Source organism: Spermophilus citellus (assembly GCF_964194105.1).
Source record: "Spermophilus citellus genome assembly, chromosome: 11".
NCBI classification, from domain to species: domain Eukaryota; kingdom Metazoa; phylum Chordata; class Mammalia; order Rodentia; family Sciuridae; genus Spermophilus; species Spermophilus citellus.
Window position 1 is genome coordinate 91,392,577 of NC_138192.1, and position 27,228 is coordinate 91,419,804.

The 27,228-nt window shown below is 34.2% G+C and overlaps 1 protein-coding gene across 1 annotated transcript; it reads left to right on the forward strand.

Moving 5' to 3' along the window:
- Positions 1-950: 950 nt before the first annotated feature.
- Positions 951-27,107, forward strand: WDR75 (WD repeat domain 75). Its single transcript, XM_081261941.1, has 21 exons — positions 951-1,309; positions 3,226-3,355; positions 5,546-5,611; positions 6,479-6,569; positions 9,279-9,403; positions 10,792-10,862; positions 12,077-12,196; positions 12,671-12,759; positions 14,961-15,119; positions 15,987-16,046; positions 16,137-16,252; positions 17,641-17,816; positions 18,908-19,065; positions 19,534-19,714; positions 20,517-20,611; positions 21,388-21,483; positions 22,115-22,284; positions 22,838-22,897; positions 25,857-26,003; positions 26,357-26,448; positions 26,868-27,107. The coding sequence occupies exons 1-21, from the start codon at positions 1,224-1,226 to the stop codon at positions 27,070-27,072; spliced, it is 2,493 nt and encodes an 830-aa protein (XP_081118067.1). The 5' UTR covers positions 951-1,223; the 3' UTR covers positions 27,073-27,107.
- Positions 27,108-27,228: the final 121 nt, after the last annotated feature.

The following is a 27,228-nucleotide window of genomic DNA, read 5'->3' on the forward strand; positions in this document are numbered from 1 at the left end:
GGCAGAATACCTCGCTTTTTGGGATACCTGGACACCAGCTATGGCTCCCTCCCCGCTCCCAGGAGAAGTCTGTTACTCCTTTTTAAGTAAACCCTGCTTTATATGCTTGCCTCAGAGTGCTTCTCTAATATTCAGACTTCAACATTTGAGGGAGCAGAACTCCTCACTGGTAACCGGCGGTATCAAAGATATGTCTTTACCGTTGTGAATGTTATTTTTTTTCCAGGATGAATACACTTAGGTGTATACTGGTGACCACAAGGAGTGAACCGTACAACTCTTCTAAGTCAAGCCAGCCTTGGCTCTTTTTTCTCAAGAGTGGCTAGAACTAGCACAGATGTAAATATTAGGATGAACGACTAAATAAAGATAGGCAATCCCTAATATACAGGAACCACGAAAACAACACACAAAACCTCACAAAGAGGTCTGGTATTCTCAGAGTCAGGGCTTCCTAAGTCACATAAATGGTCCACTAATGGAGGAAGTTAAAACCAGGGCAACTCACAGAACAAGCCTAGCAAATCAAAGAGCAAGGGCCAGGAATTGCCAGGGTTGGGGAGCAATGCCCTACAGACCAGAGCAGCTACTGTGGACATGGCTAGAATACACTATAATTCGGGGCTAGGAACCAAATTTCCGAAGAAAAAAGCAAGGCCCTGTGAGCTGTGGAGATTCTGCCGGAAAGTTACCGGATACTCACAGAAACGGGACAAAATAAAGATTACTAACAGGAGCAAAAGTCTAAGCAAGTAGAGAGAAACAATTCCACCCAAGAACCCCGCTGAGTGACCAAAGAACCTGGTGGCGCGGGGTTCTTGCGTCATCTAGCAGCGCCGGAACCACAGTTACCGGAAAGGAGTTCTGTGGGAGGAGTGAAGCTCACGTGTTATGTAGTGGGCCATCTTCCGCTTCTGAGAGAATTTATGAGAGTCGGATTGGTAAAGCTGGAGAGAAGTCTCTATTTACTAAGTAACTGTGTAGCGATGGCTCACGTAAAGTCACTGTCTCCGTGTTTTGCTTTTACTTTTTTGCGCAAGTGTCTCTGTTTGACGTTGCCCAAACAAAAGATGGCTACACAGACGCTGGATGCTACCACAGAGTCTTGGGCCTAGAGAAGCCGGGAGTGTGTGCTGTGGGCTGGGAAACACCCGCCGGGTCCAGCTCTGTGAAGGAAGTTCGGGGTGGGGCTAGCTGTCCGCAGTTCCTGCGGCTGCGCGAAGATGGTGGAGGAGGAGAGCATCCGCGTGGTTCACTGTGGCGGTAGTGAGCTGAACTTTAGAAGAGCGGTGTTCTCTGCGGATTCTAAGTATGGGGTCTGCGCGTCGTTGGCAGGGCTGAGGGCCGTGAGCCCTTTGGGGTTTGGAGAAAGAACTGTCAGGCGCGGCCGGACTCCCCAGCTGGCGGACCTGGGCTCTGCGTAGGGGGCGCGTTTGCCAGCGACCCTAGAGCACACTAGAGGTTGCCAGAGCCTGTAAGGAGAGGGACCTTGAGATTCTCTGAGTGCCTTGTGGTGCTGCAGGCGGGGGTGCGCCTCCCCTCCCTGGACCCTTTACCTGCAGTTGGATTGATGGGCCCAGAAGTGGGTCCACGTGTCTAGTATCAGCTGGTGGATGGGGCCGCTGGAAAATGGTCCAGATATTGCAGTGTGTGCAACAGCCCTTGCAGTAACCCAAAGAGTATCCTCACTCTTTGGTACGGAATAGTGTTTGGGAATTGCTAAGCCTTTGAAGATTCTGCTTTCTTGGGACTGGAGTTGTGGCTCAGTGGTGGAGTGCTTGCTTATCTAGAGCATGCATTAGCCACTGGGTTCGATCCGCGGCACTACATAAAAATTAAAAAAAAAAAAAAAAAAAAAGAGAGAGAAGAAGAAGAAGGTATTGTGTCCATACACAACTAAAAACTACATTAAAAAAAAAAAAAAGATTCTGCTTTCTCCTCGCCCCACACACAACACACCCCTACAAGAGATATGTGCCAGTCTTTTTTGGAGCTTTGCATTAAAACTATATTGACTCTTTAGGAGTAAAAAACATTGATTCCCTTGGAAGTTCATTGTAGCTGGAAGCAAACTCTACGTTTGATACTCAATTCTTATATTGTGAGACTTTTTCAAGTTTTTTACTCTGCTTCTCTTTTCTCGTCTGTAAACTAGGGGTAATTTTTAGTAATCTGCCTCTGTTGGGATTCTTGAAAAGAATTTTGCTTTGATACATATGAAATCTCTACAAAATGGCTCAGTGCGTGTCAGTTGTCATTGTTGCTACATTGTTTCATCTATAAGTGACATATTGTATTAAGAATAGGTTTTCAAATCAGGTAAGGATGGAGATGGATACTTAGTAAAAATCTTTTCTGCCTTGGAGCCTTGAGATAGTATCTTGTGAATACAAGTCTGTATTCCCACTACCCCTGCAATATTCTCCTTGTAGGTATAAGACAAATAGTTGTTGAATGCATGCACCAAAAAAGTAGCTTAGACACACATATCAAACCCTTTGTCTTTACAAGAACCAGGGGTTTTGTTGACATTTCTCTTACCAGTCAGAAGAAGAAATTGAAGCTTCAAGAAGTTGTCACAGGTTCTGCCTCCTCAGAACCATATGCATATATCCAGTTTCTTCCTTCTACATCTTATTCATTTTATTCAATAAATATTTCTGTGCTTTATTCTATGGTAATATCTATTATAAAAATAGTCAAAAAACTTACTCCAGCTTATCCTTTCAGTAATTTAATTGCCTCTGCTATGAAACCCACAAATCCAGAAACAAAAACTGACATAAAATGACTTTGCTATATAAGAAAGGCCTGGACCTCACCAACTACAGGAGAGTTTTGACTCAGCATTTGAAGAATTTAGGAACATACTGCTGTTAGCAGAATCATAAAGAGTGATAGCTGATATACACTGAATAACAGTGTCTGAATTCATTTCATGAACAGGCAACTTAGTTAAGCTGTTTTTGCAGAATGCTTGTATATAGCCTCCATCTGTGAATAGGCAAAAAAAAAAAAAAGTGACATTAGCTTCATTAATCTATTTGAGTCAATGAATGACTCAATCTTAGACTTAAGTAGCATACAAGTTTGAATACACAATTCTTAAACAACTTTGAAAGAAACCTCTATTGCATGTTATTATTTTTGTAATGGACCATAGAAGACTGTACTTCCTATAGAGGAGATAGTATAACTTATTTTTCTTTTTATTTTTTTTTCCAGGTATATCTTCTGTGTCTCTGGGGATTTTGTTAAAGTCTATAGCACTGCTACAGAAGAGTGTATGCACATACTGCACGGGCACAGAAATCTAGTGACTGGAATCCAGCTTAACCCCAACAATCCTCTGCAGGTGCCATTTTGTAATTGAATATCTTAACATTGGTCTGTTGACAGAAATTTTTGAGTTAAATTTGACTGGGAAACTTTCCAGGTTATGAACGGGGAAATATCTGTTGATTTTCTGTTTTAGGGTATCTTTCTATTGTTCTTAGTTATGAAAGTAAGATCTCAGCTAAAACTACATTGCCCGTAGTATATTCTGTGAACTATTTGATCCACAGGATGCTTAAATAGATGTTAACTTGACATGAATGTTCTTAGCTGTATACGTTTCTAAAATTCTAGAATTTATACACAGGTAAATGGATTTCTTGATTGTGGACCTTCATGGGTCTTCTTATAATATTAGCAATGTGAATATCCAAAGGTATTTTCTGTTTTTAAATTTTAGCAAAGCTACTGATAATTTATCTCAACAATATTTTACTCTTGCTATAGTTATTAACAGGTACCATTTTTCTGGATTAGTCACCTACCTTTTTTTCTGGATTAATCACAGCCAAGTTGGAAGTTATTGCTTGATTTTAAAATGAATTTGCATTGCCATTCACTTCATTATCACAAAAGAAGTAGGATGTAAGGTAACACTAGTCTTTTCTTTCCAAAACTAAATGAGCTACTCTTAAAAATGAAAGTTAAGTACAACTTTTTTTGCAGGGTCCAGGTACACTTTTTATCCTGTTCTCTGAAGGTTTGACAAAAATTTATTTTCATGTGTGTCACTTGAAGTGTTTTTGTTTTTGTTGTTGTTGATGTTGTTGGACACATGCCTTTATTTTACTTATTTTTATGTGGTGCTGAGGATCAAACTCAGCGCCTTGAACATGCTAGATGAGCACTCTACCACTGAGCCACCACCCCAGCCCTCACTTGAAGTTTTTAATGGCAAAAGATATTCTCTGGTTAAAATTGAAATTTGTGAAGTATGCATTACTAAGCTTTATAGGCAAACAAAAAACGCATACACATTAGATAAAAGTTCTGTTTCAGGTGACTGAGAGTTAATAAAATTAGAGGAGGGCAGTTTTATCAGTAGGGTTGGTTGGAGTTAAAGGACAGAGATTGTATAAGCTTAGGAGTCACCGTATTTATTTTGACAATGTGTGTTTGACTTGTTTATTTCACTAATCTATATTTATGATTCTGATAGATAATAACTGTGATATACATTTTCTACTTCATATGATTATTTTACTTAAATAGATAATATTGTCTTACCCTAGCATTTTTTTCTATTCTCTGAATTTATGTCCCTATTTGCAGAAATCCTAAAATTGCCACTTTCCATAAGAAAATTTAAGATTATTTATAAACCAAGTATATTTGCATAGCAATAAAAAAAATCTGATATAACCTTAGTAAAACTGAGTTCACTGAGATAAAAATAAACCCATGTATTACTGAGACCTTCTGGTGCCACTGAAGTATGGTCCTAAATCATTGGTTATGAGTTTTACCACAAGATGAGTACAGAAATTGAGTGCCCATACATTTCATAACATGTTAACAATGCTACAGCATTCAAGTGCATAATAATTTCAGTTTAATTCTCATTAAATAATGAGAATATTGGTCCTTAATGGAAATGTTATCTTTTTTTAAACAGGACATTATCCACTCATTTGAGAAGCAATCCTTGAATGCTTATGTAAGCTGAAAGCAGTGCAGCTGATAAAAAGGGACTGAGCTCTGGGAAAAACAGAAAAAAACTCTTGTTCTTTTCATAATTCAGTATCTTACCATGTCCCTCTTTAAAACAGGTTATTTCCCCTTAGTTTTAGTTAAAACTTGAAAATGATAGATTTGCTTTCTCCCAAGGTTTGTGACAAGATTGTCTATTTTGCAGAAGCAATATAAGTTGAGTATCCTTTACCTGAAATGCTTGGGACCAGAAGTATTTTAGAATTTGGAATTTTTTGGATTTGGGAATATTTGCATAAATTTCACTGGTTGTAAAAATCCCAATACCCAAAATCCAAAATGCTCCAGTCTGAAACTTTTTAAACATCATGTTAGTGCTCACAAGTTTTGGATTTCAGGTTTTAGATTAGGGATATTCAACCTGTATAAACTTTGCCATCTTTAAGGTTAACAGTGAATTAAAGATCAGAAAATGCTTTCTGTATTAGCTTTTAATTATTAATTTGATATCTTAATGGGATTCCATTTTAATCTATTTTGTACTGTTTTTACCTTTTAGCTATATTCTTGTTCCTTTGATGGTACAATTAAACTGTGGGACTATCTAGATGGCATTTTGATAAAGGTAAGTGGATTGAGCTTCAGTTTTCCTTATGTAAAAAAAGTATGGCAATATAAACAGACATATTGTTTTTTTCTAGAAGGTCTAATCTTTAGAGAAACTTTCTGAACAAGTCTTGAAATTTACACACCATTTAAAATATATAATCTTGACTATATAAAAATCTTATAAATTTCTAAGATAAAAAGACAAAAACACTGGGAGAAAGCATTTCTCAAAAATATCACACACATATACACAAATGTTCCCAGGCCAATAAGGAAAAACTAATAACGCAATAGAAAAAAAAAAAAATGGGCATAGGAGACCAATATATAAAATCACAAAAGAATTACAAATAGTTAATAAACATGAAGAGATGCTTCACCTCATTAATAATTGGAACATAAATTAAAACAAACATATGGTATTTTTCCCTATCACTGTAGACAAATTATACATGGAAAAAATTCTATTGATAGGTGAAATGTAGAGAAACGATTATTTTTTTTTAACATGATCAATGAGAGTAAACCTGAAAATACATTTTTTTCAGCAACCTCCCAATACGAATTTATCATTAAAGTAATGTTTTTTATACACAATACTTATAATATTGTTTATGGTGGAAAAAACTAAATATAATCTTGATGTTATTTAAAGCACATAATAGAATACTATATGACCACTTAAGACTCAAGTAGATTTGTATGTACAAAACTTAAAAAATTATTCAACAAATATGTGTTGATTATTCTCTATAGATCAGGTATTCTTGTGTTAGGAAGAATAAAGCAGCAAGCAAAATAGGTAAAAATCCCTGCTCTATGGAACTTGAAATTCTGCTGGAGGAAATAGACAGTAAACAATTCGATACTTTTTATCTTTCAGACTTTCATTGTTGGACATAAACTTCATGCCCTCTTTACTCTTGCCCATGCTGAAGATTCTGTCTTTGTTATAACAAATAAAGAAAAACCAGGTATAGTGTAATGAACTTTTTTAAAAATAGGACATTGAGTGGCTCTTTACATGTTACAGTTCTTCAAAATTTAACATTTTGGTTTTAATCTGAAGCTGACCATCTTTTGGAGATGAAATTTAAATTACCTTTGTCATCATTGCATTCATTTGAGGAGGCTACCAGTCCTGAAATATTCAATGAGGAAATGATTATTTTATACCTGGTTGTAATAATATACTTCAGAACTCAAATTTTTAAACTATTTTGAAAGGCAGGCTAGACTTTGTCTTCTTAGAACTTAAACCCATCATGCTTAACCATCATTATTCTTTTATCTGTTATGAGTGCCTACTTGTTGGTCTTGAATCATTGCAGGAAATAGTATAAAAAATAGGCTGATAATAAGAGCCAGTGGTGTGACTGAATTATTATTGTGTTTTTTACTATCAATGGAGCAGTATTCCATTGAAACTTCCATATATCAAGTGTTTTAGGAATTCCTGAAATATTGTCAGTGGTTGCAAATAATTGTCCTTCATCATAGAATTTGAATCAATAGAACATTGACATGAATGATACATCCAAGGAAAATTTCTAATCTCAGAATTCAAGAATACATCCTGTGGTGGACTCCAAAAAAAGTCATATTTGGAGGTACAAAGCAGCTTTTAAGATGACTATTAGGCTAGACTTGTTCAAGATTTATTAGCTAAGTGAATCCTTTCTGCCCATGCTTTTGTTTGGGTTTTTTTGTTTTTTCTGAAACATTCATAAATTCTCATATATCACAGGCTTTTAAGAAACCCAAATAGTCAAAACTACAAAAGCTGAATCTATTTTTCTAGTTAAAAATTCCTTAGTGCCAAATCTGGTAATGAGTTTATCGAGAATGTGGCACGAAGCTGGGCGCAGTGACTCACGACTATAATCCCAGAGGCTTGAGGGGCTGATGCAGGAGGATCGTAAGTTCAAAGCCAGGCACCTCAGCAAAAGCAAGGCACTTAGCAATTCAGTGAGTCCCTGTTTCTAAATAAAATACAAAATAGGGCTGGGGATTGGCTTAGTGGTTGAGTACCCCTGAGTTCAATCCCTGGTACCCAAAAGAAAAAAAAAGAATGTGGCATGAAAAAATAAGAAGCATTAAGTTTAATGTTTTCATGGGACTGATAAACTACTTCTAATGGACATTCAAAAAATGTTCTCAAAATAGCAACATTCTTAAAAGATTATGTCACCTTCCCCCCAGATAACTGCTTCAAAGATTCCACTCTTGTCATATATATATGGATTTGTAACATCAGTCCACATTCAGATTCTTGATCTTTCTCACTGGTAGTTGATACACTAGATCTGGGGTATAGTCTAGGAATCTGCATTTTTAGTATCTTTGAACAGATGTTATTCTACTCATCACCAAGATTTGATAATCACCTTCTATACTCACCTGGATATTCCTCTATTGAAAAGTAGTTGCCAATAGCTATAGTAAACTTATTATCCAAGTTCTGCCTGTAAGACCAATGATTCTTAACTTTGACTGCACATCAAAAGCTCCCAAGGAACTAAATATTAAGATTCTCTGCAATGGGACCTAATTATTTGCTTAAAAATTTCTCAGTTGGACCTCATGTACAGGACAAATAAAAAGCTACTGATATTGGTCATTAGCCTTTGGGAGTTTGTGGCAATGTCAAATACCGTAAGCTAATCTGAATTCCATTTATAATAGGATAGAGTGTTACTCTTCAGTATTTGCACATTACGGGTACCCAGCATATGAAAATCTGGATATATATTACATAAATCTATCAAATAAACATAGATACATAAATGTCATCTGAGTTCCATAGCCCTAAACCAGAGTCTCTGATAGAAAATTATATAAGTTATATGGCAGTATCCCTCTCTGGTTTAAAAACAAATTAATCTTTTATTTGTATTTTATTTTTTATGGTTTCATTTCTTGACTTGGAAATAATACAGTCTTTCAGCAGCTAATTGAGCATCTACCATTCTGCTTGCACTGAACAAAGCAGACAGTGAGTTCCAGCAGTAAGCTGGCTGTATCAATTATATGGTACAATTAGATGTTCTAGAGAAAAATAAGCATGTATGGGGAAAAGTCAATGTTGGAGGAAAACACATTTAAATAAGTGTTCGGGGAAGGTCCCCAGAGGAAGAAGAGTAAGCAGTGTGTAGCTATTTTGAGAATCTAGAATGTGTTTGCAGAATAGCAGAAAGGCTAAATTGGGATGAACCAAGGGAGAATAGATTATATACTGCCTTGAAGATCCCTAAAGAGTATGTCAATATTACAGGAAAGGAGATTTATCCTATGAATGTTGCGATAAACCCAGAGCATTTCTGAAAGTTCTCACAGATAGCTCATTGCTTTTGGCTGCTCACTTTATCATTACAGTATTCATATTTCATCTCCATTTTAAACTCAGCTGAGTACTTTGAAATGTAGAATGCACCAATATAAGACATAATTGCTTTCAATTTCTACATGTATGGGCCATATATGTATATAACTTGTGGAATTAGACTTGATTTTAAAACTTGTATGTTTAAACAAAAAGTCCAACTTTAAGTACATTTTGTTCAAGATAGCTCATGATTATAATCTTTACATTCTAGAGTGCTGAGTTATAGTTTCATATGAATGAATGATCATGTTCACTCTCTTTGGAGGTGCTTTATAATAATATAGCTTCCTTTGGCTAGATGTATTTCAGCTGGTTTCAGTGAAACTGCCAAAATCATCAAGCCAGGAAATAGAAGCCAAGGAGCTGTCTTTTGTTTTGGATTACATAAACCAATCACCGAAGTGCATTGCCTTTGGAAATGAGGTAAGTTGGTTTTGCTGGTTTTTTGATTTATACATAAAATTTCTTTTTCCTGCAGTCTTCATATTTTATATTATAATACTATTATATTGCCTCAAATGCTTTTATTTTGGTATTAACTTAGAAATCTGTTTCATTGCTTTAATGTGTATTTTTGGTATAGTTTTTTAGGACATTCCTTATTTTGTTTATTCTCTCCTATGGCCCTTCTAAAGTCTCTCATTTTCCCAAAAAATAACAACGTTTGCTGTTTGTCCTATATTTTTTCCCTGTCCCACTATAGGATAGAGTGTTACTCTTCAGTAAGTCGCTCAAATTTTTATTTAATTTTAAATTGTGTGGCTTTAAAAAAATATGACCTCTCTATTTATAGTAAATGTTCCCACTATAGAAAACTTGGGTACTACAGAAAAATATAGTGAGGAAAGAAAATTTATAATCTCCCTAGTGATAATATTTAAGGTTTGTAGTTCATTTAATTAGCAGAGCCCTGTTAGTAATTACTTCATTATTTTGATATCAGATATCACCAAGAGACCATAGACATCACTGTAGTGGCATGTTTCTTTAGCCTTAAGTTTTGTAGCATTATTTTGTTATTCTTCTGGATAAATTTTCCAGAATAGAGAAAATTGTTTTTTACAGTATTAAGTCATCATTCTTCAGTATTATTAGTCATTTTGTTAAATTAAAACCATAGCAACATGCCACTTTACATCCACTAGAACTGCTAATGTTAAAAAGATGGAGCAAAACTACCTACCTCTATCCAGTTATTCCCCTCTTAGGTAAAAAAATGAAAACATGACCATAAAATAATGTGTATAGAAATTATTATTCATAATAGCTCCAAAATGTAAATAATCCAAATATGCATCAACTAGCAAACAAATTATGATTAGTGGAATATTATTTACCAATAAAAAGAAAATAGTGATATATAGTATGTGGATGAACCTGAAAAAAGATGAGATAGGTCCAGCAAAAGAGTTCAAACGAAAACAGAAATAAGCAATGGTGATAGAAATTAGTTGTTGCTGGTGGGGTGGGGACATTAGGAATGACTGAAGAAGATGGAGGGAACATTCCTGAGGTGAAGGAAATGCTGAAGATCTTGATTATGATGATGGTTATATGGACATACCTATACCTATATGTTAAACATTGTATATTGCTATACGTGATGCATTATGCCTTAATGGGGAAAAAAAAACCTTAAAGCATTACACTTTTAAATTAGAGATTCTACTTTTAGGATTGTATACTTAAGTTCTTCTTGTTTCAGAACTAAAATTTTCTTTTCTATAGCGAAAGTATAATGTATCGTTTTATGTTAATATACCCTTAAAAGAATGTTGACTATTTTCTGAATGTTATCTTTGAATCTACAGGGAGAATATGTCGCTGCAGTACGAGACTTTTATTTATCTGTTTATTTTTTCAAAAAGAAAACAACATCAAGGTAAGAATTTCTTTTTCTTAGTATTGTGTTATTTAATGAAAAGTTTGTTATGATATGAGTTTTATTAGCTGTGATCCAAAGTGGCTTCTAGTTCTACATTTCAAAAGTGTGAGACCACAAGGTATAGAAGTTTTTTAACTCATCATGGATAGTGTTGGGGTATGTTAATTATAAAAACCTAGGGAGCTTTTGCCAGCCCAAATTCCCAATGCACTACAGCTAAATTCTGGTCTGATTATTTGCTTTCAAAATTGGATGTAGATTGAAATAACTCCACCAGGTGATTCTCATTGCTGTTTTATGGCTGTAGGTATGAATATAATTTTTAAGATACCTAGGTTTATAAATGTGTCACATTTAGTCCATTTAAACTCCTATGTACATTAGATCAATAAGTATTTAAAAGAGATATTGTATACCTAATGGAGTCGTAGGGATAAATGAGTAAGATAACATGTTTAGGGAGACTGGTGCTAAGCACTGAGTAGTCAGTCTCTCTTTAGCTCTGTCCTATCTTCCCATTTACTCTGCTAAGATTAACATTTGTTAATTATTGCAAAATAATAAGGATCCTGATCTCCTCAGAGACAGAAGATACGCAAATATCTGGCTTAAGAGAGGGAAATGGCCTATGTATGACAAGTAGATTTATTCTTTTGAATTTGTCCCTTTGACACATTGGCCAATTGTCTCAGACCATACTGTGCACTAAAACTTAGGTTACTTGAGAAATTTGAATAAGCTATGCCTTGGCCAAAAAAGACACTGATTGGCTTTTCTTACTTAAATGTCAGTAGCTTCCATAGGCAAGTTATTGATAGGATAGTAGTCAACATGGAGTTTATATCATGTGTTAATAGATGTTTACAAAACAATGCTTTATTCTTGATCAAAAGTTCTTTTTCTTTATATCTCACATTTAGAATGAAACGGACATCATTACCCTAGGTACATGTATGATCACACCAATGGTGTGACCCTACTTCATGTACAACCAGCGAAGTGAAAAATTGGCTGTATTGTGTACAATGAATCGAAGAGTATTTTGTTATGTATAATGATTAGAACAAGTAAATAAAAAATTTTGTTTTAAAATCCCACATTGATTGAATTCTTAGAACTTCACAATTTAGGTTAGAACTGACTTTTACTTATCTACATCACTACTTTCCAGAGACTTTAATAATGATGGGAAGATTTTTTCCCCCCACTAGGTTTTCTCTGTCATCATCAAGAAATAAAAAACATTCTAAGAACAACTTTACATGTGTAGCCTGCCACCCAAAGGAGGACTGCATCGCATCTGGTCACATGGATGGCAAAATTCGCCTTTGGTCAGTGAACACATAAAAAGCATGATGGTCACTTTTAAACAGTTTTATATTAATCCTGCAGAACAGGGCTGTCACAGGGTCCAGATAAAAGGACCATACTGAAAAACTACTGCATGTTATAGGGAGGCTTGCTGATACCCTCCATTTCTTTTATTATTGTGCTTTTCATTTCATACTTAATTACTTTATGATTTCTAACTTTGGGCTTGTGAAGAGAATGAAAAATTCTGTTGCCTACAATCATCTTATTGAAGAGAACTTTTCTGTCAGCTTTTACCTAAAAGAAAGAGTGACAATACCTAATATCTAGTAGGGTACCCATAGATAACATTGCTTATAGAAATGACTCTAGTTTTAAATAAAAATGAACTTTTTACACATTTAGACCAGAAAGCTTGATATTATGATTGATTACATTTGGCATGCCATTATTTATAACTTTGATTAAATTAAGAAGCTTGTTTTCTCCAATAGGAGAAATTTTGATGATGACAAGAAATACACATACACTTGCTTACATTGGCACCATGATATGGTTATGGATTTGGCTTTTTCAGTGACAGGTAAGTGCCAATTTAATAATTAAAATGAGCCTTTAAAGTATGTGTTTGTGTAGTGTTTTACTTTACTGCCTTTATAGTCCAAAGAGTTTTAAAATTGCATAGGCCAAATGAATGATAAACAATTGTCTATGATCCCTTTGTTTGGGGCTTTGTTTCAAAGCCCTTCAGAGTTCCAAAGTATACCTTTGTGGTATAGTCTGTTATTGCCATAAAGAATCTATTTTTTTAAGTTATGTTACTTTTTTTTTTCTTTATTGTATGTCTACATAGCTAAGTGCTTGCTATCCATAACTTAGCTACAGTTTATCAGGCACAAAAAAATGATGCTAGCATTTACATCCATTATGTAATTTAGTTTTTGATCCTGTAAAATATATATCATTAATTCTCCTTTTATAGATGAAGGAAATGGGGTTTGGAGTTGGTAACTTCCCAAGGTCACTTGGGAAGTAGGATTTGACCTGGGTCTGATTGAAAAACTCATGTTTTTAACTGACATATTGAATCATTCAGTCTTTACTATTTTAAATTAATTCCATTAAGTAGTATGAGAGTATGGGTATAGTGAGTGAAAATACCTCCTTGAAATTCTGTCTTCAACAGAAATATGAAAAAGTACATTTTGCATTTGGTTGCTTTAACACCTATTTGGTGAAAGTTATGTATGACAGGATGCTAGAAAGTATAGTGTACTTGAAAAACAAGAAGGCACGAATGTTATTTTTCTTTCTGTGGGTCTCCCTAGAGACTGACAGGACAGGTATTAGATGGTACCTTGTGCTTAGGATCCTTAGAGGTTTACTTGGTTTTTACTCACTGAAAATCAGAGGCAATTTAAGCCTCCTTAAAACTTTGGATTTAGGAAACAATGAGCAGAGTGTGTGTAGGCCACATCCCACCTAACACAGTAGCACAGCAGGAGTACTGAGGAAAATTGAGATTAGAAGAGAATGAAGAAGAATTAACCCTACAGATAAAAAATGTACTCCTTTCCATACACCTCCCCAAAGTATTAATGAGTATATGATGCACAAGTGTGCATATGTGCACATGTCCCAAGCATTGTCTTTATTCCCTCCTAACTCAGGTTTATTTCTTTTGCCCTTCCTCCTCAGTTTCTTTCTTTCTTGTAGCATCTGCCTGAATTCAGGGTAAGAACCAATTATGTGCATATATTAGTAACTTCATGTGACTGATATCCTACCATGATAATTTCTTTTGGAAGTCATTGACATTTAAGTAATGAAAAGACAGTCCTTTTAGTGGCAATTTTAGCATGAACACAGCTTATTCAAATTCCTCATTGAACCTAAATTTTTTATTTGTTATCAAACCCAGTAAATTATAGCCTTTTCAGTATACTGATTATATTTCATTAGGGTATGTACCCAGAGGTAGTATTGGTGAGTCATATGACAATTCTATTTTTTGATTTTTTTGAGGAACTCCATACTCTTTTTCCATAATGCCTATATTTAAAAGTTTATATTCCCACCAATCAGCGGTGTATAAAAGTTCCCTTTTCTCTACAACCTCACAAGCATTTGTTTTCTTTTGTCTTTTTGATAATAGCCATTCTAACTAGAGTGAAGTACTATCTCATTGTGGTTTTGATTTGCATTTTCCTGATGAATAGTGATGTTGAGTGTTTTTTCACGTACCTGTTGGCCATTTATATATCTTTTTCAGAAATGTTTATTCAGGTCTTTTGCCCATTTTCAATCATATTATTTGCTGTTGAATTGTTTGAATTTCTTATATATTCTAGGTATTAACCAACCCCCATGTTGAGTTTTCCCAGATATTTCTTTGAGGGAAGTTTCTATACTGTGATTATTTCCTCCTTTGCACAATAGGGTACATACAGATAGTAATAACATAGTGTGTGTTTCAAAGATTTTTAATGTTTCACTAAAAGAAAAGATTGAAGATTTGAGTTGATAGATATGCTGATTTGATCATCATACTATGTACACACATATTGATCGTATTGTAGTCCATAATTTGTACAAGTATTGAATCAATTTAAAATGAGACTGTAAAAATAATGATAAAAATTAAATAACTCATTAGAAAATGATGATACCTATATTTCTAAAGAGTTTTATTTCTCTACTAGATAGGAAAACTAAAATATTAATTATATTTTTCTGTTTTTCCCCAAAAATACTGTTTTTTAATTTCTTTGGATGAATGCAAAGGCACCAGCCTGCTGAGCGGTGGACGTGAGTGTGTGCTTGTTGAATGGCGCGATGCAGCAGAAAAGAACAAAGAGTTTCTCCCTCGTCTAGGATCTACTATAGAACATATCTCTGTCTCACCTGCAGGAGATTTGTTCTGTACTTCTCACTCTGATAACAGTAAGCTTAAATTTATTGTGAGGAAATACAATTTGTATAATGCCATAAATCAGCTAGCTTCTGTAGGAAGGGAAAATAATAGAGACCTTAAATTAATTAGAGTAATGTGATAGTTAATGAGCGTTTTTTCTTTCATTCCTCTTTTCCCCACCCCTCTCTATCCCCAGGTGCCACCAGAAGCCAACATGTTCAGAATCATTTTTATGAAATGGAGGATTAAGCATATTTGGTTATTGCTATGCCACTTATGTTTTCAAAAATCTTAAAGTTGAATGATATGGGGAAGTAAAGGAAGGGTTGCAAATGGGCATTGGTACTTTCATAAATACAGTAACATTTTCAAAAGAATATTGTGCAGTTCTCTTTTGTACAGCCATTAGTTAGTATTGTTGTCCTGTGGATTTTAGTAGAAAGAGACAATCTCGGTATTCTTCCAAAACTTTGTTCATCTTGTTACTACTCAGCCTAGATCAGGACCTCTTTGTAAGATTGATAGCCCATTGCTTCCTTTCCCTTTGAAATATTATGTAATTCTGAGCAATCCATTAGTGGAATGATTTACTTCAAAGATACCCTAACTATGTTTTATATATATTCTTGATAATTATAGTTTCTGAATTAATACTTGATATGTTGATAGGTGCAGTTTGTAGAACTTAGACTCTAACAAAAGCCCCCATCCACACCCCAGATTTTTTAGCTAAATTACAAAATATTTTTCTGATTTTCTACTAACATTGAGTTAATTGAACTCATTGAGCTATTTTGTATTCTGGCATATTACAAAATGTTATAAATTCACATGACTTCTTACCTCAAAGTTCCCAACCTATTTATGTTTAAATGATTTTTTTCTTTTATCTACAGAGATAATAGTCATTCACCGAAACCTTGATGCATCTGCAGTAATTCAAGGCCTGGTAAAAGGTACTGCAGCATCCCATGGATTTGGAATTGCATATATTTAAGAATGCATGTTTCTCTGACTTCAACTATTGTTTGTCACTTCTTTTACAGATAGGAGTATCTTTACTGGTTTGATGATTGACCCAAGAACTAAAGCTTTAGTTTTGAATGGAAAACCTGGTCACCTGCAGTTTTATTCTCTCCAGAGTGATAAGCAATTATACAATGTAAGATTTTGATCTGTTAACTGGTAGTAAAACTAATGAAAGTTCTTTACCACCAGGGTCAAGTCATTTATTTGTAGCTTCATGCTCCTGTGCATATGTTTACTTGAACATAGTATTGTCTGTGATTACTTAGTTCAGTTGTTTAAAACAGGGTTTAATAAGGCCACATTTGCAGGTTACATAGAAGCCAGTTGGCACTCTTACACACGCTCTCTTTTTCTATTTTTTTTTTTGTTGTTGTTGTTGTTTCAGAATGCACTGCAGTTAGCTGTCCCACACACCTGTGCCTTTGAGTCACAAAGATAAGGAAATGAGAACATGTGGATTGACAGTACAAATCTGTATCTGCTTTATGGTGAAACAATGTCATTCACATATTGAAGATAATTTTCAGTGTAGACTAAAGAGGAACACTTTTTATAATCCCAATCAACATAATTCCATCATTTCATTAGATTTCTGTCACTTTGTTTCTTTCTCTCCAGGTCCTTTAAACCCCTCAAAAAAGGAAGCCTGTTAATAACCTCACATCTAGTACAATGCCTAGAAATAGTGGACACTTAGTACACTTAATACAGGTTGAACATCCTTAACCTGAAAAGCTGAAATCCACCCTGCTCCAAATCTGAAGCTTTTTGAATGCTGACATGACACCACAATTGGAAAATTCCATACCTGACCTCTGATAGGTTGCATCACAATGCATGTGACTAAAAATATTGTATAAAAGTACCTTCAGAATGTGTATAAAATAAGATATATATGAAATATAAATAAATTTCATGTTTAGACTTGGGTCCCATCCCCAAGATATATCATTATGCATATTCAGAGATTCCAAAGTCCAAAATAAATCTGAGGTTCAAAACACTACTGGTGCCAAGCAATTTAGATAAAGAATGTTCAACCTATAGTAGCCACTTTATTTACTTAGTATATAGGCAAGGAAATAGGATTTTTTTTAAATTGTAAATAAATGCTGGCCTACTTAAACTGTTATTATTTATCTTTCGTAAAGATTATGTTATTTCTGTTCTTTTATTTCTAATGATATAAAATTTAGCCTAGAATTTTATGTAAAGCTATGTGTTCTTAGACAAAAGCACTACTATAGGTTAAAGGTTCTGTTAAATCATATAATGGGTTTTAGTCATCACTAATTTATTAAGGTCATTGAAGAAAATCACTACCAAATTGGTACTGTACAGTATGTTCCCCTTTTTAATGGCAATTTTACTGTCCATGGTAACATTTGGTTCATTGTTTCCATTATCTACAAATCTATTAACTTTAGATTGTGGAATTTATCTTAGATGTAGTTAATTATGCCTTGCATTCTTTAACATTTATGTATTAATAAACATTTTGGATTCTTCTTAACCCTTCAGTTAGATATTATACAGCAAGAATATATCAATGATGATGGTCTGATCCAAATTGAACTAACAAAGGCTGCATTTGGCTGCTATGGTAACTGGCTTGCAACAGTGGAACAACGGCAAGAAAAGGAAACTGAGCTTGAATTGCAAATGAAACTGTGGATGTATAATAAAAAAACACAAGGGTAATATTACCTATAGAGCTACCTGTTCATTCAGAATATAAAATATTTGAGTTCTTACTTTGTGGTTGTAATTATCAGACCTCAAGATGTTTCATTTTGATAAGATTTACATTTAGAGATTCCATGGAGATGTTATTCTTCTAATAATCCCTTAATTAAACTTTCTGTTCTGAGAAAGCATTGATGTCTGCCTAGTCATAATGTCATCTCATTGCATAAATGAAGAAACATGAAAAAAATGACAGCCCTGAGGACATAATACCAAGTTCCAGACAAATCCAGAATTAAAATCCAAAAGTTCGCTTGCTCTTCCTTAACATCATGCCACCTTCCATGGGAAAAGAGAGTGTAGGTGGAGCTGTAGGGTAGCATGTGTGCTGTGGTTAGATAAGAAGCCCACTGTCTTTAACAACCAATTATCAGCTCCTTGCTGTTTGCCAAAAATTGGGTTTATTGCTTTTATACCTGTTGTCTTGTTAATTTTTAAAAGAACATAATAGATGGGCCTGTTGTCCACATTTACAGGTGAAGAAATAGGTCCAAAACTAAGTGATTGTTTCTAGTCATTCCTCTTGTAACTGTGCTTTTTTTAAAAGTCATGACACTATGTCTCCTTGATGTTTTTTTAGAACACAATCCTATCATATATTTCATTTAAGTTATTGCCCTCTTAAGCTGGAGGAAACTTCAAGAGGTAGTTTGGCTGACTAAAAATAGTAAATAATGATGAAGGCAGTTTGAATGTTTTCTTGTTATAAGTGGGGTCTTTCACATAATTTTTTAACCTTTTTTTTTAAAGTAAATAGACATCTAGTTTTTATGCAGTTTTTCTACAGTTTGTGCAGTAGACTTTGGACTATGATTGAGGAACCCCCTATTTTACAATCAAAAGTCACACAAGGACACTGGTGTTTGTTTGATCTCTATATCCTAAATAAGAGCACTCAATTCTAATTCAACGTGGTAATCTACCAATTACATTTTTAAAGATGCTATTGTAAAATGTACAATATGTAAGACATTCTCAGACTCATGACAGTATATCATATTGTTCTGATGAGAGAATAAATTTGTGGGTTTTTTTCCTTCAGGTTTGTTCTTAACACAAAGATTAGCATGCCACATGATGATCACATCACAGCTCTCTGCTTCTGTAATGCAGAAAAATCTGAAATCCCCACCTTGGTTACAGCTAGCAAAGATGGTTACTTCAAAGTGTGGATATTAACAGATGATTCTGATATATACAGTAAGTCAACTAAATAGTGTATTCAAAAAGTATACAATTTTAAGAATTGGTACTTTTGCCTCATAACATATCCATTTCAGAAGAATGTTTTTCTACTTTTTCAAATAAAAATTATGTAAAATTGCTTAATTTTTAGTAGATTTAAAGAGATTTTTACATAAGTTTTTCTAAAAATCTATACTTTTTAAGTGTTGTTTTTAATTAGTAGTGTGCTGTTTAGTTGTGAGAGTTATAGTACAAAGGGCTTTTGCTATTAGTCCTTTCTCTGCTCCACTAGAGGGAGTTCAAAGTCTCTAGAACGGGGCATACATTTCAGATTAATCAATATTTTGCAGTAATTATAACTGAAAGAAGTTGTGAGGAACAGACTTGTTTGTTTTGTCTTTGTTTCTTAATCCTTAATGTCCTTTAATGTCCCTATATAGCATTGATGCCATTGTTGAACATTATGGTTTCTGTTTTCCAAAGAGAAAGCTGTTGGCTGGACCTGTGACTTTGTTGGTAGCTATCACAAGTATCAAGCAACCAACTGTTGTTTTTCCGAAGATGGCTCTTTACTAGCAGTTAGTTTTGAGGAAATAGTTACCATATGGGATTCAGAAACATGGGAACTTAAATGTACGTTTTGTCAACGAGCTGGGAAGATAAGGTAGGTAAATCATTGGGAAGTATGAAGTACTTTTTTAAAAAATTTATTTAAGCAAATCTTTAAACCTTAGTAACTTTAAACTTTAGACTTTCTGTATAGGTGGCCTGTAGGTTAGAGGGGCAAACAGCTAACTAAAATGTTGGAAAGTTAAAAATTCTGACTATGAGTATGAGCTAAATGCCAACAATTCTGAAATCAGGATTAATATTTAATTCCTGGCATGCAGATTGTTTTCTTTGTACCAAACATTTCCATGGATGTACTGTGTAATAAGAAGCTACATTTAAAGCCTCAGTGGATTTAAACCATGCTCACTTCTGTGTATTCCTATAAAAATGTTGTATACTCATTGTTTTCTGAAAAGAATAGAAGAAAATAACAGTGTCATTCAATTCTGTCCTCCTTCAACCTGAGGGCAGAATTGCAAATAGCTAATAAAATTGTTTCTAATTCCCAACATGTCTGATTCTGAATTTACTTTGTAAAACTTTTCTTCAGAATTCAAATTACAAGTTTCCCTCTTGGTAAAGAGCATAAAATAGAGTTTCTATTAAGTGACTTTGTGTATTTTATATACATTTTCTTTGGTTGGTTGGTTGTTGTGCTATGCGCATTTTAGAAAAATGATCATCAAACCTCTTATCCTAAAGCAAACCTTTTATACTCCCTAGCCTCTTTTTCTTCAGTATTACTATATTATAGGCATCTTCTTAAACATCTACATTGCATTAAACTAATACAGTGCTTGAAATCCTGCAGTCTTTTGTAACTAAATGTTAACTTCCTTATGGTTTTAACTTAGGCACCTTTGCTTTGGAAAATTCACATGTTCAAAGTATCTTCTTGGTGGGACTGAAGATGGCATTCTTTGCTGTTGGAATCTGCTCAGTTGTACATGTAAGATATTTTTTACTCTAAAGTGACTTGGAAAAACATGTAGAGAAAGTTGTCGTTAAACTTTGACATTTAAAAAAAAAAGTGAGGAATCATATCTTTCTATTTCTACCTAGACATTATAGAATTTTTTGCATGACACATAATACCAAATTTGGAGTGGTAGGCTTGTAATAGATTACTTACAAACCACCTAATTATCAGTAAATTAGCTTCCATTATCTTCACTTTTTTTACTGTCTTCAAAGTATGAGACTTTTGTTGTCTTCTACATTCTTTATCCCCTTAATATTTTCAGGAATATTTGTACTAATTTGAATGCATATTAATTTGTAGTATCCCTGACAGCATAAAATTTTAATGTAGTCTGGCAAAATCCTAACAACTGTAAAATGTGAATTCACTGGTATTTACTTGTTTGAGAGTATGGAAGATATGGTAGTTGCTTCGTAATCAATGTGTGTGATAGTCTCTGTGGTAACTCTGGGTAACATTTTACCACATTTAGCAGCAGCAAAAGCACTAGACATAAGAATCAATGAAAGAATAACTTCCTTTAATATATGGAAGAAATGCTGAAGTTCTATTTCATTTTTCTGCTTTCTGTTCCTCACTTCAGTGCACCCCTTCCCAGATAATTTCAATGTGTCTCCATTGACAGAAGCATAAAATACTTCTCCCTAGTAGAATTGATTGTCCTGATAGAGATTAAGAATATGTGCTTCAAATAAATTTGGTAAATCTGTTCTTAGAAGTGAATCACTTTTTTCCCCCCTCAGTGGAATGGAGTGCAAAATTAAATATTAGAGTTATGGAACCTGATCCTTATTCAGAGAATTTTGCTGCAGTCTCTCAATCTTCAGAGGGTTCAGACTGTAAGTACAAACTATGCTTTGATAATTATAGGAAATGCAGTACCTAAATTTTCTTTTTGGTGTCTTGAATATTATTTGAAATAAACTTGCCTTCAAATCAGACATTCATTTGAAGCCATTTTGCCTGAGACCCAACCCCTCCTTTCTTCCAACACCAAATATAAATTCAGACTTAGTTGTAGGAGAGCTCCATTACATCCCTTGTTTTTCCACAGCCAATTCGCACTCAGTTTTCAAAAATCCAACAGAGGCCTCACTCCTTTGGTGCATTTCCAACTCCCCTAACAAGTTTTAACTGTCCTCTATGTTTTTGAAACCATTTCTACATATGTCTTTTTTGTACTTCAGACAAAATAGTTCAATAAAATTTTTGTATCTGTCCTCTGCAGTAGTCCCAGTTTTCTGGAACAGGGGTACCTTTTTTCTCTTTTTCTGGTTCATAGTCCTCATTACCAACCTACTTGGTACATAGTAGGCATTTAGTAGATATTTGTTGAATCAAAATCTAAGACAATCCTGAGCTGGACCATTTACTCAGTGGGGTGAGTCCCAGAATTAGTGGGGTCTGAAGTTAGAGCTATCTTTTGCAGGCAAAATGTCATTGTCTATTTTTTTTTTCTTTTTCCTCTAGTGTTTGTATTTAAACCTAGTGAGCCAAGGCCATTGTATATTCAAAAAAATATCTCTAGAGAGGAAGTCCAGTGGGGAGTGTTTGTTCCAAGAGATGTCCCTGAGTTGTTCAGCTCAGAAGCTCACCAGTGGCTGAACAGATCCCAGTTTTACTTTCTAACAAAGTCACAGGTAAATGACCGCCCTCCCCACCCCAAAAAGGTGACCACTTTGTACCTATAATTTTAGAGAGTAATTGTCAGCCCATGACTGTTGATGTGAATTTATTTCTAGATGGAATCGTTTCATTAAAGGATTATTTCCCCAAAAGAAATAACCTGTTAATGTTTAGTACCACTTTACCCACATACCCCTGAACTATGAGGCTCCTTAAATATTTTCTCCATTAACACTCTCTCTCTCTCTCTCTCTCTCTCTCTCACACACACACACACACACACACACACACACACACACACAAAAGAAAACCAGCAGAAGAAAACAAAAATACTTTAAATTGTTTTTATTAGCATGGTTCATTTTTTTTTGTTGCCAGTTCTTAAATCTCTCCTACAAGAACACAATCTTATAACTCTCACAAGGTTATTAAATAAATTTAAATCTTCTCTGTGGGTAGATGTATAATCTTGAAAGACTAGCCTCATTTTTTAACACTTAGTATCACCTTATTTAGATTTGCACTCTACGAATTAATTTTGTATCATTCATTGATCTCTCTTTGCAGAGCTTATTGACATTCAGTACAAAGTCTCCAGAAGAAAAACTCACACCAACAAGCAAACAGGTATGTTTTAGCCATTCAAGGTGCGGACTGCATTGCCTGCCTACAAAGCTAGTTATCTTTTAGAACTCAGTCTGAGAAAAAATGTTTTAAATGAAACTTTAAAACATACATTTGTGAATTGATGTTGGTTTGATTTAAAATGTCAGTAAGATAGGATTGTGATTTAAAAAGTCAAATATGATTGGCCCTCTATATCCATGGGCTACATATCTATGGATTCCACCAATTCTTCATCAAAAATATTCATAAAAAAATGCCAAAATGTATGGGAAAATGTATATAGGTTATATTTAAATACTATGCCATTTTATATGGGGGACTTGAGCATTCTTGGATTCAGAGGGTTCTGGAACAAATTCCCCATGGATACTGAGGGACAACTATAATACTACAAACTTCTTACAAAAAAACTTCTCTATACCACTGCCTTTTTCCACTAAGATAATCACCTCCAACTCTTTTAGATGAAATTTTCATTTAACTTTATATCTCTAAAAAGCATGTTTGTGTCGCTAATTCTGGATTTTGCAGATTTAGTGTTATTAACTCTGATCTATTAAAGCTACTGAACCTGAAATCTTAAGCTTTTTTGCATCATTCCCTGAATATACACAAAACACATTTCCCCTACCTGCCCCCTAATTTTTATCTAATTCAACCCCAGACTCTCTCCAAGTTATTTATGTCTTCTTTTAATATTTTCAGACCCACTAGATATTCTTTGAAATCATAAAGAAGTATCTGCAAAATTCTTCTGACTTTCTTCAATCTGGACTGATTGCTGTATAGATCTGCTACCTAGTAGTCGCCTTAGTATACACATTGAGCATCATTCTAGGGATTCATTTTAGCTCTACTTTATCAGCTCCCACAGTTTTCCTCTTTCTTTGGTCACTCTCTTGCTGCTTTATTATTTCCTATTTGATTGGTTGGTTGAGTAGAGAGATGTTAAAAATCTCTTTCAGCACTTTGAAGGCATTATTTCATTATTTTATAGCTTCTGGTGTTACTACAAGTCTAATACCATTATTATTCTTTGATCCTTTATCCTTGGCTTGTTTGTCTTCATAGAAATTTCACTGAATTTATTTAAGAACTTTGTTGATCATCTCCCATATGCCAGAAACTATTCTAGACCCCTGGGGTACATTAGTGAACATAAACACCTATAAACACCCCCAAGTTTAGAGACTTGTCTATAGTCTACAGGAACATAAAGAACTAAACAACAAGCATTAAGTAACTAAAATATATAATACTTTAGAAGATAATAAGAATTGTAGTAGAATGAAGAATATGTAAGAGGGTAAGTGAGGGGTAGTTTGCAATAAATAGGGAAATCATTGGGGCTGGGATTGTGGCTCAGCGGTAGAGCACTCGCCTAGCACGGGTGGGGCCCAGGTTCGATCCTCAGCACCACATTAAAAATAAAGGTATTGTGTTGTGTCCATCTACACCTAAAAAATAAATATTAAAAAAAGTTTTTTTTAAATAAATAGGAAAATCAAGGTAGTTTTTTTTAATTTGTATATTTGTTCTAATTAGGTATATATAACAGCAGAATGCATTTCGATTCATTGTAGATCTTATTGAAAAGACTTTGCTTTACTTCTGAATGAAATGTAGAACCGCTTAGGGTTTTGAATATAAATCTAAGTAGGAATTAATTATTCCCCACTTACCACCACTCATTTTTCTGTTCTTTTTATGGGACTTCTATTATTTAGTGCTGAGTCTTCTAGAATAGTGCTATTATTTTATTTTTGCCTGGTTTCCATTTTCTGGGCAATTTCTTCATCTTTTATCATCAAATCTTTTTATCCTTCTTGCATGGTCTGTTTCATCAGATTTTCTTTTTTTTTTTTTTATTGTTGGTTGTTCAAAACATTACATAGTTCTTGACATATCATATTTCACACTTTGATTCAAGTGGGTTATGAACTCCCATTTTTACCCTGTATACAGATTGCAGAATCACATCAGTTACACTTCCATTGATTTACATATTGCCATACTCATCAGATTTTTGATTCAATTATTTGGATAGCTATCTTTTATTTTACAGGTTTTCTTCAGTCTGTTCATTTTTTACTGTCTGCTCTTATTTTTAAATGTGGGCACAAGCATCTGTTTGAAAATTCTCTGCCAATGTGGAACTGTCTTCTGGCTGAGCTATTTTGTTGAGAAAATCTGAGTCATTATTTTTTAGTTTTCTTCTCTTACACTAGTCAAATTATACAAATAAAATTCTTCTTATGATCTTGTCTAAAGAATTTAAACCTGTTAGTGTTCTGAGAACTCCCCTGTATGGAGGAAAACTGCCTCCAGCTATGACAAGGATACCACCTGCCCCTGACCCCCCCCCCCCCAAGTCTAAGGACATAACTTTTATTCTCTTCTCCAAGGAATATACTTTTTTTTGGCTTCTGCTGGGGCTTCGAAGGAGATATGGGAATCTAAGGACTTCTGCATAAACTTTTCACCAACCCCTCTTGTTTATTTAGCCCTACTTTCATTACTACTTATAGATTCTGTTGTACCAATTCTTTGACTCTGTACTGTGAATTGGGATGTTTCTTCACTTTCCCATAGCCAGCTTAAAATTCTGCTTTCTCAGCTCTATTAATTTATTGTCCTTCAACCTGCTTCATCCTTCCAACATGTTACTATCCAGGACTCTTCCCCCATTCTCTGTCTTTGAGTTTCTACCCTTTGAAACCCTTGTATTGTCCTTTTTGTAGGATTAGGCAAAGAAACAGTGATAAATGCCTATTTGGTTCATACATCTATGTGTCCATTATTAGCTTTTCCTAGTGGGGTACTAGGCCTGTTGCTTTACCTATGAGACATACTAAATAATTTCTAAAGTTCCTTCCATCCCAGACATTTTATGATTCTACAATCAACAGAATTCCCCCTTTTTATGCAGGTAACTTCCCTTTTTCTTATATCCTTACAGCTATTAACAGAAGAAAGTCTTCCTACAACCCCATTTTATTTCATATTGGGAAAGCACAGGCAACAACAGGATGAAAAATTAAATGAAACACTGGAGAATGAATTGGTACAACTTCCCTTAACCGAGAACATACCTGCAGTTAATGAGGTAAGAAATTAGTTGAGCAAACCATGTGAAATCGATAAAATGTATTAAAGCACCTTAAATTGGCATTTACAAATCACTTTTGAATAATCACCTTTATGCTATACAGTTAATACACTAAATAACGTAACCCTAGGAGTTGGGATTATTTTGGCCTGCACCTGGGGTGAAGGAGATGAGGTTTGCTTTAAATATTGGAAAGTGAAAATGATTTTTTCTTTGGTTTGGCTTTTCTGTGGGAAGAGACATTTTGTTTTTGACTCTTAGCAAAGGGTACTAAGGATTGTAAAGGAACAAACTGTGCCAAAGGATGATATTCTTAAATGAAACACTGTTTTTCTGTTTTTTTATTCCAGCTTCTTCACACTCCAGCTCATGTACTGCCATCTGCTTCTTTCCTGTGTTCCATGTTTATAAATTCATTATTATTATCTAAAGAGACCAAAAGGTAAAATCATTCTTAAAACGTTTGTTATTCTCTATTCTGTTTTGGGAAACAGAATATTATTCCTTATTATTATTCCTTATTATAATATTCTTCCACTGTATTTTCTTTTTATTTTAACTTTAAAAATATAGATAAGAACATAGGATTATTAAGTCAAGTAAAATAAATAGAACATCTTTTTTTGAATTATTTTCAATTTAAGTACCTAAGGATTCAATATGTAATTTTAAATCATACATTTTATAAGTTCACCTATTCTTTTTCCAATAACCCATAATTTTTAAAGTGCACCCAGTAGCATGATTTTTCATTCCCTGTGTCTATATGATTATATTTCTATGTAGGTGTCTTAAATAAGCAAGGTGTTATTACTTAGAAGTTTTTAATGGTGTTTACATCTTATTCTGTTACTACACAAGTGCTGAAGAAATTCCTGATGATGTCGATATGGAAGAAGAAAAAGAAAGTGATGATTCAGATGAAGAAAATGATTTTACAGAAAAGGCCCATGTTACAAATGACCCAGGTTTGGAAGAAGACATTATACATCAGTTGTCAAAATCTGAAGAGAAAGAACTGAGGAAATTAAGGAAAGTGGACTACAGCTGGATAGCTGCTCTTTAGGCCTGGGGGTGGGGGGTGGGGAGTGTTTTGTATTTTTTAATGTTGTCTCTCTTCTTAAAATAAAATATTAAATATTTACAGGCTTTGCATTTTTAAAAAACTGGTAATATGAACCTTTAATTTGCATCATGCTTTACAGTTGCTAGGTATATTCCA

Bases quoted from the DNA above. Each gene is read 5' to 3' on its own strand.
- WDR75 (XM_081261941.1), top strand. From the start codon at position 1,224: ATGGTGGAGGAGGAGAGCATCCGCGTGGTTCACTGTGGCGGTAGTGAG. The intron at 6,570-9,278 runs GTATAGTGTAAT...TCCTTTGGCTAG, and splicing joins AACAAATAAAGAAAAACCAG to ATGTATTTCAGCTGGTTTCA. The intron at 22,898-25,856 runs GTATGTTTTAGC...ATATCCTTACAG, and splicing joins TCACACCAACAAGCAAACAG to CTATTAACAGAAGAAAGTCT.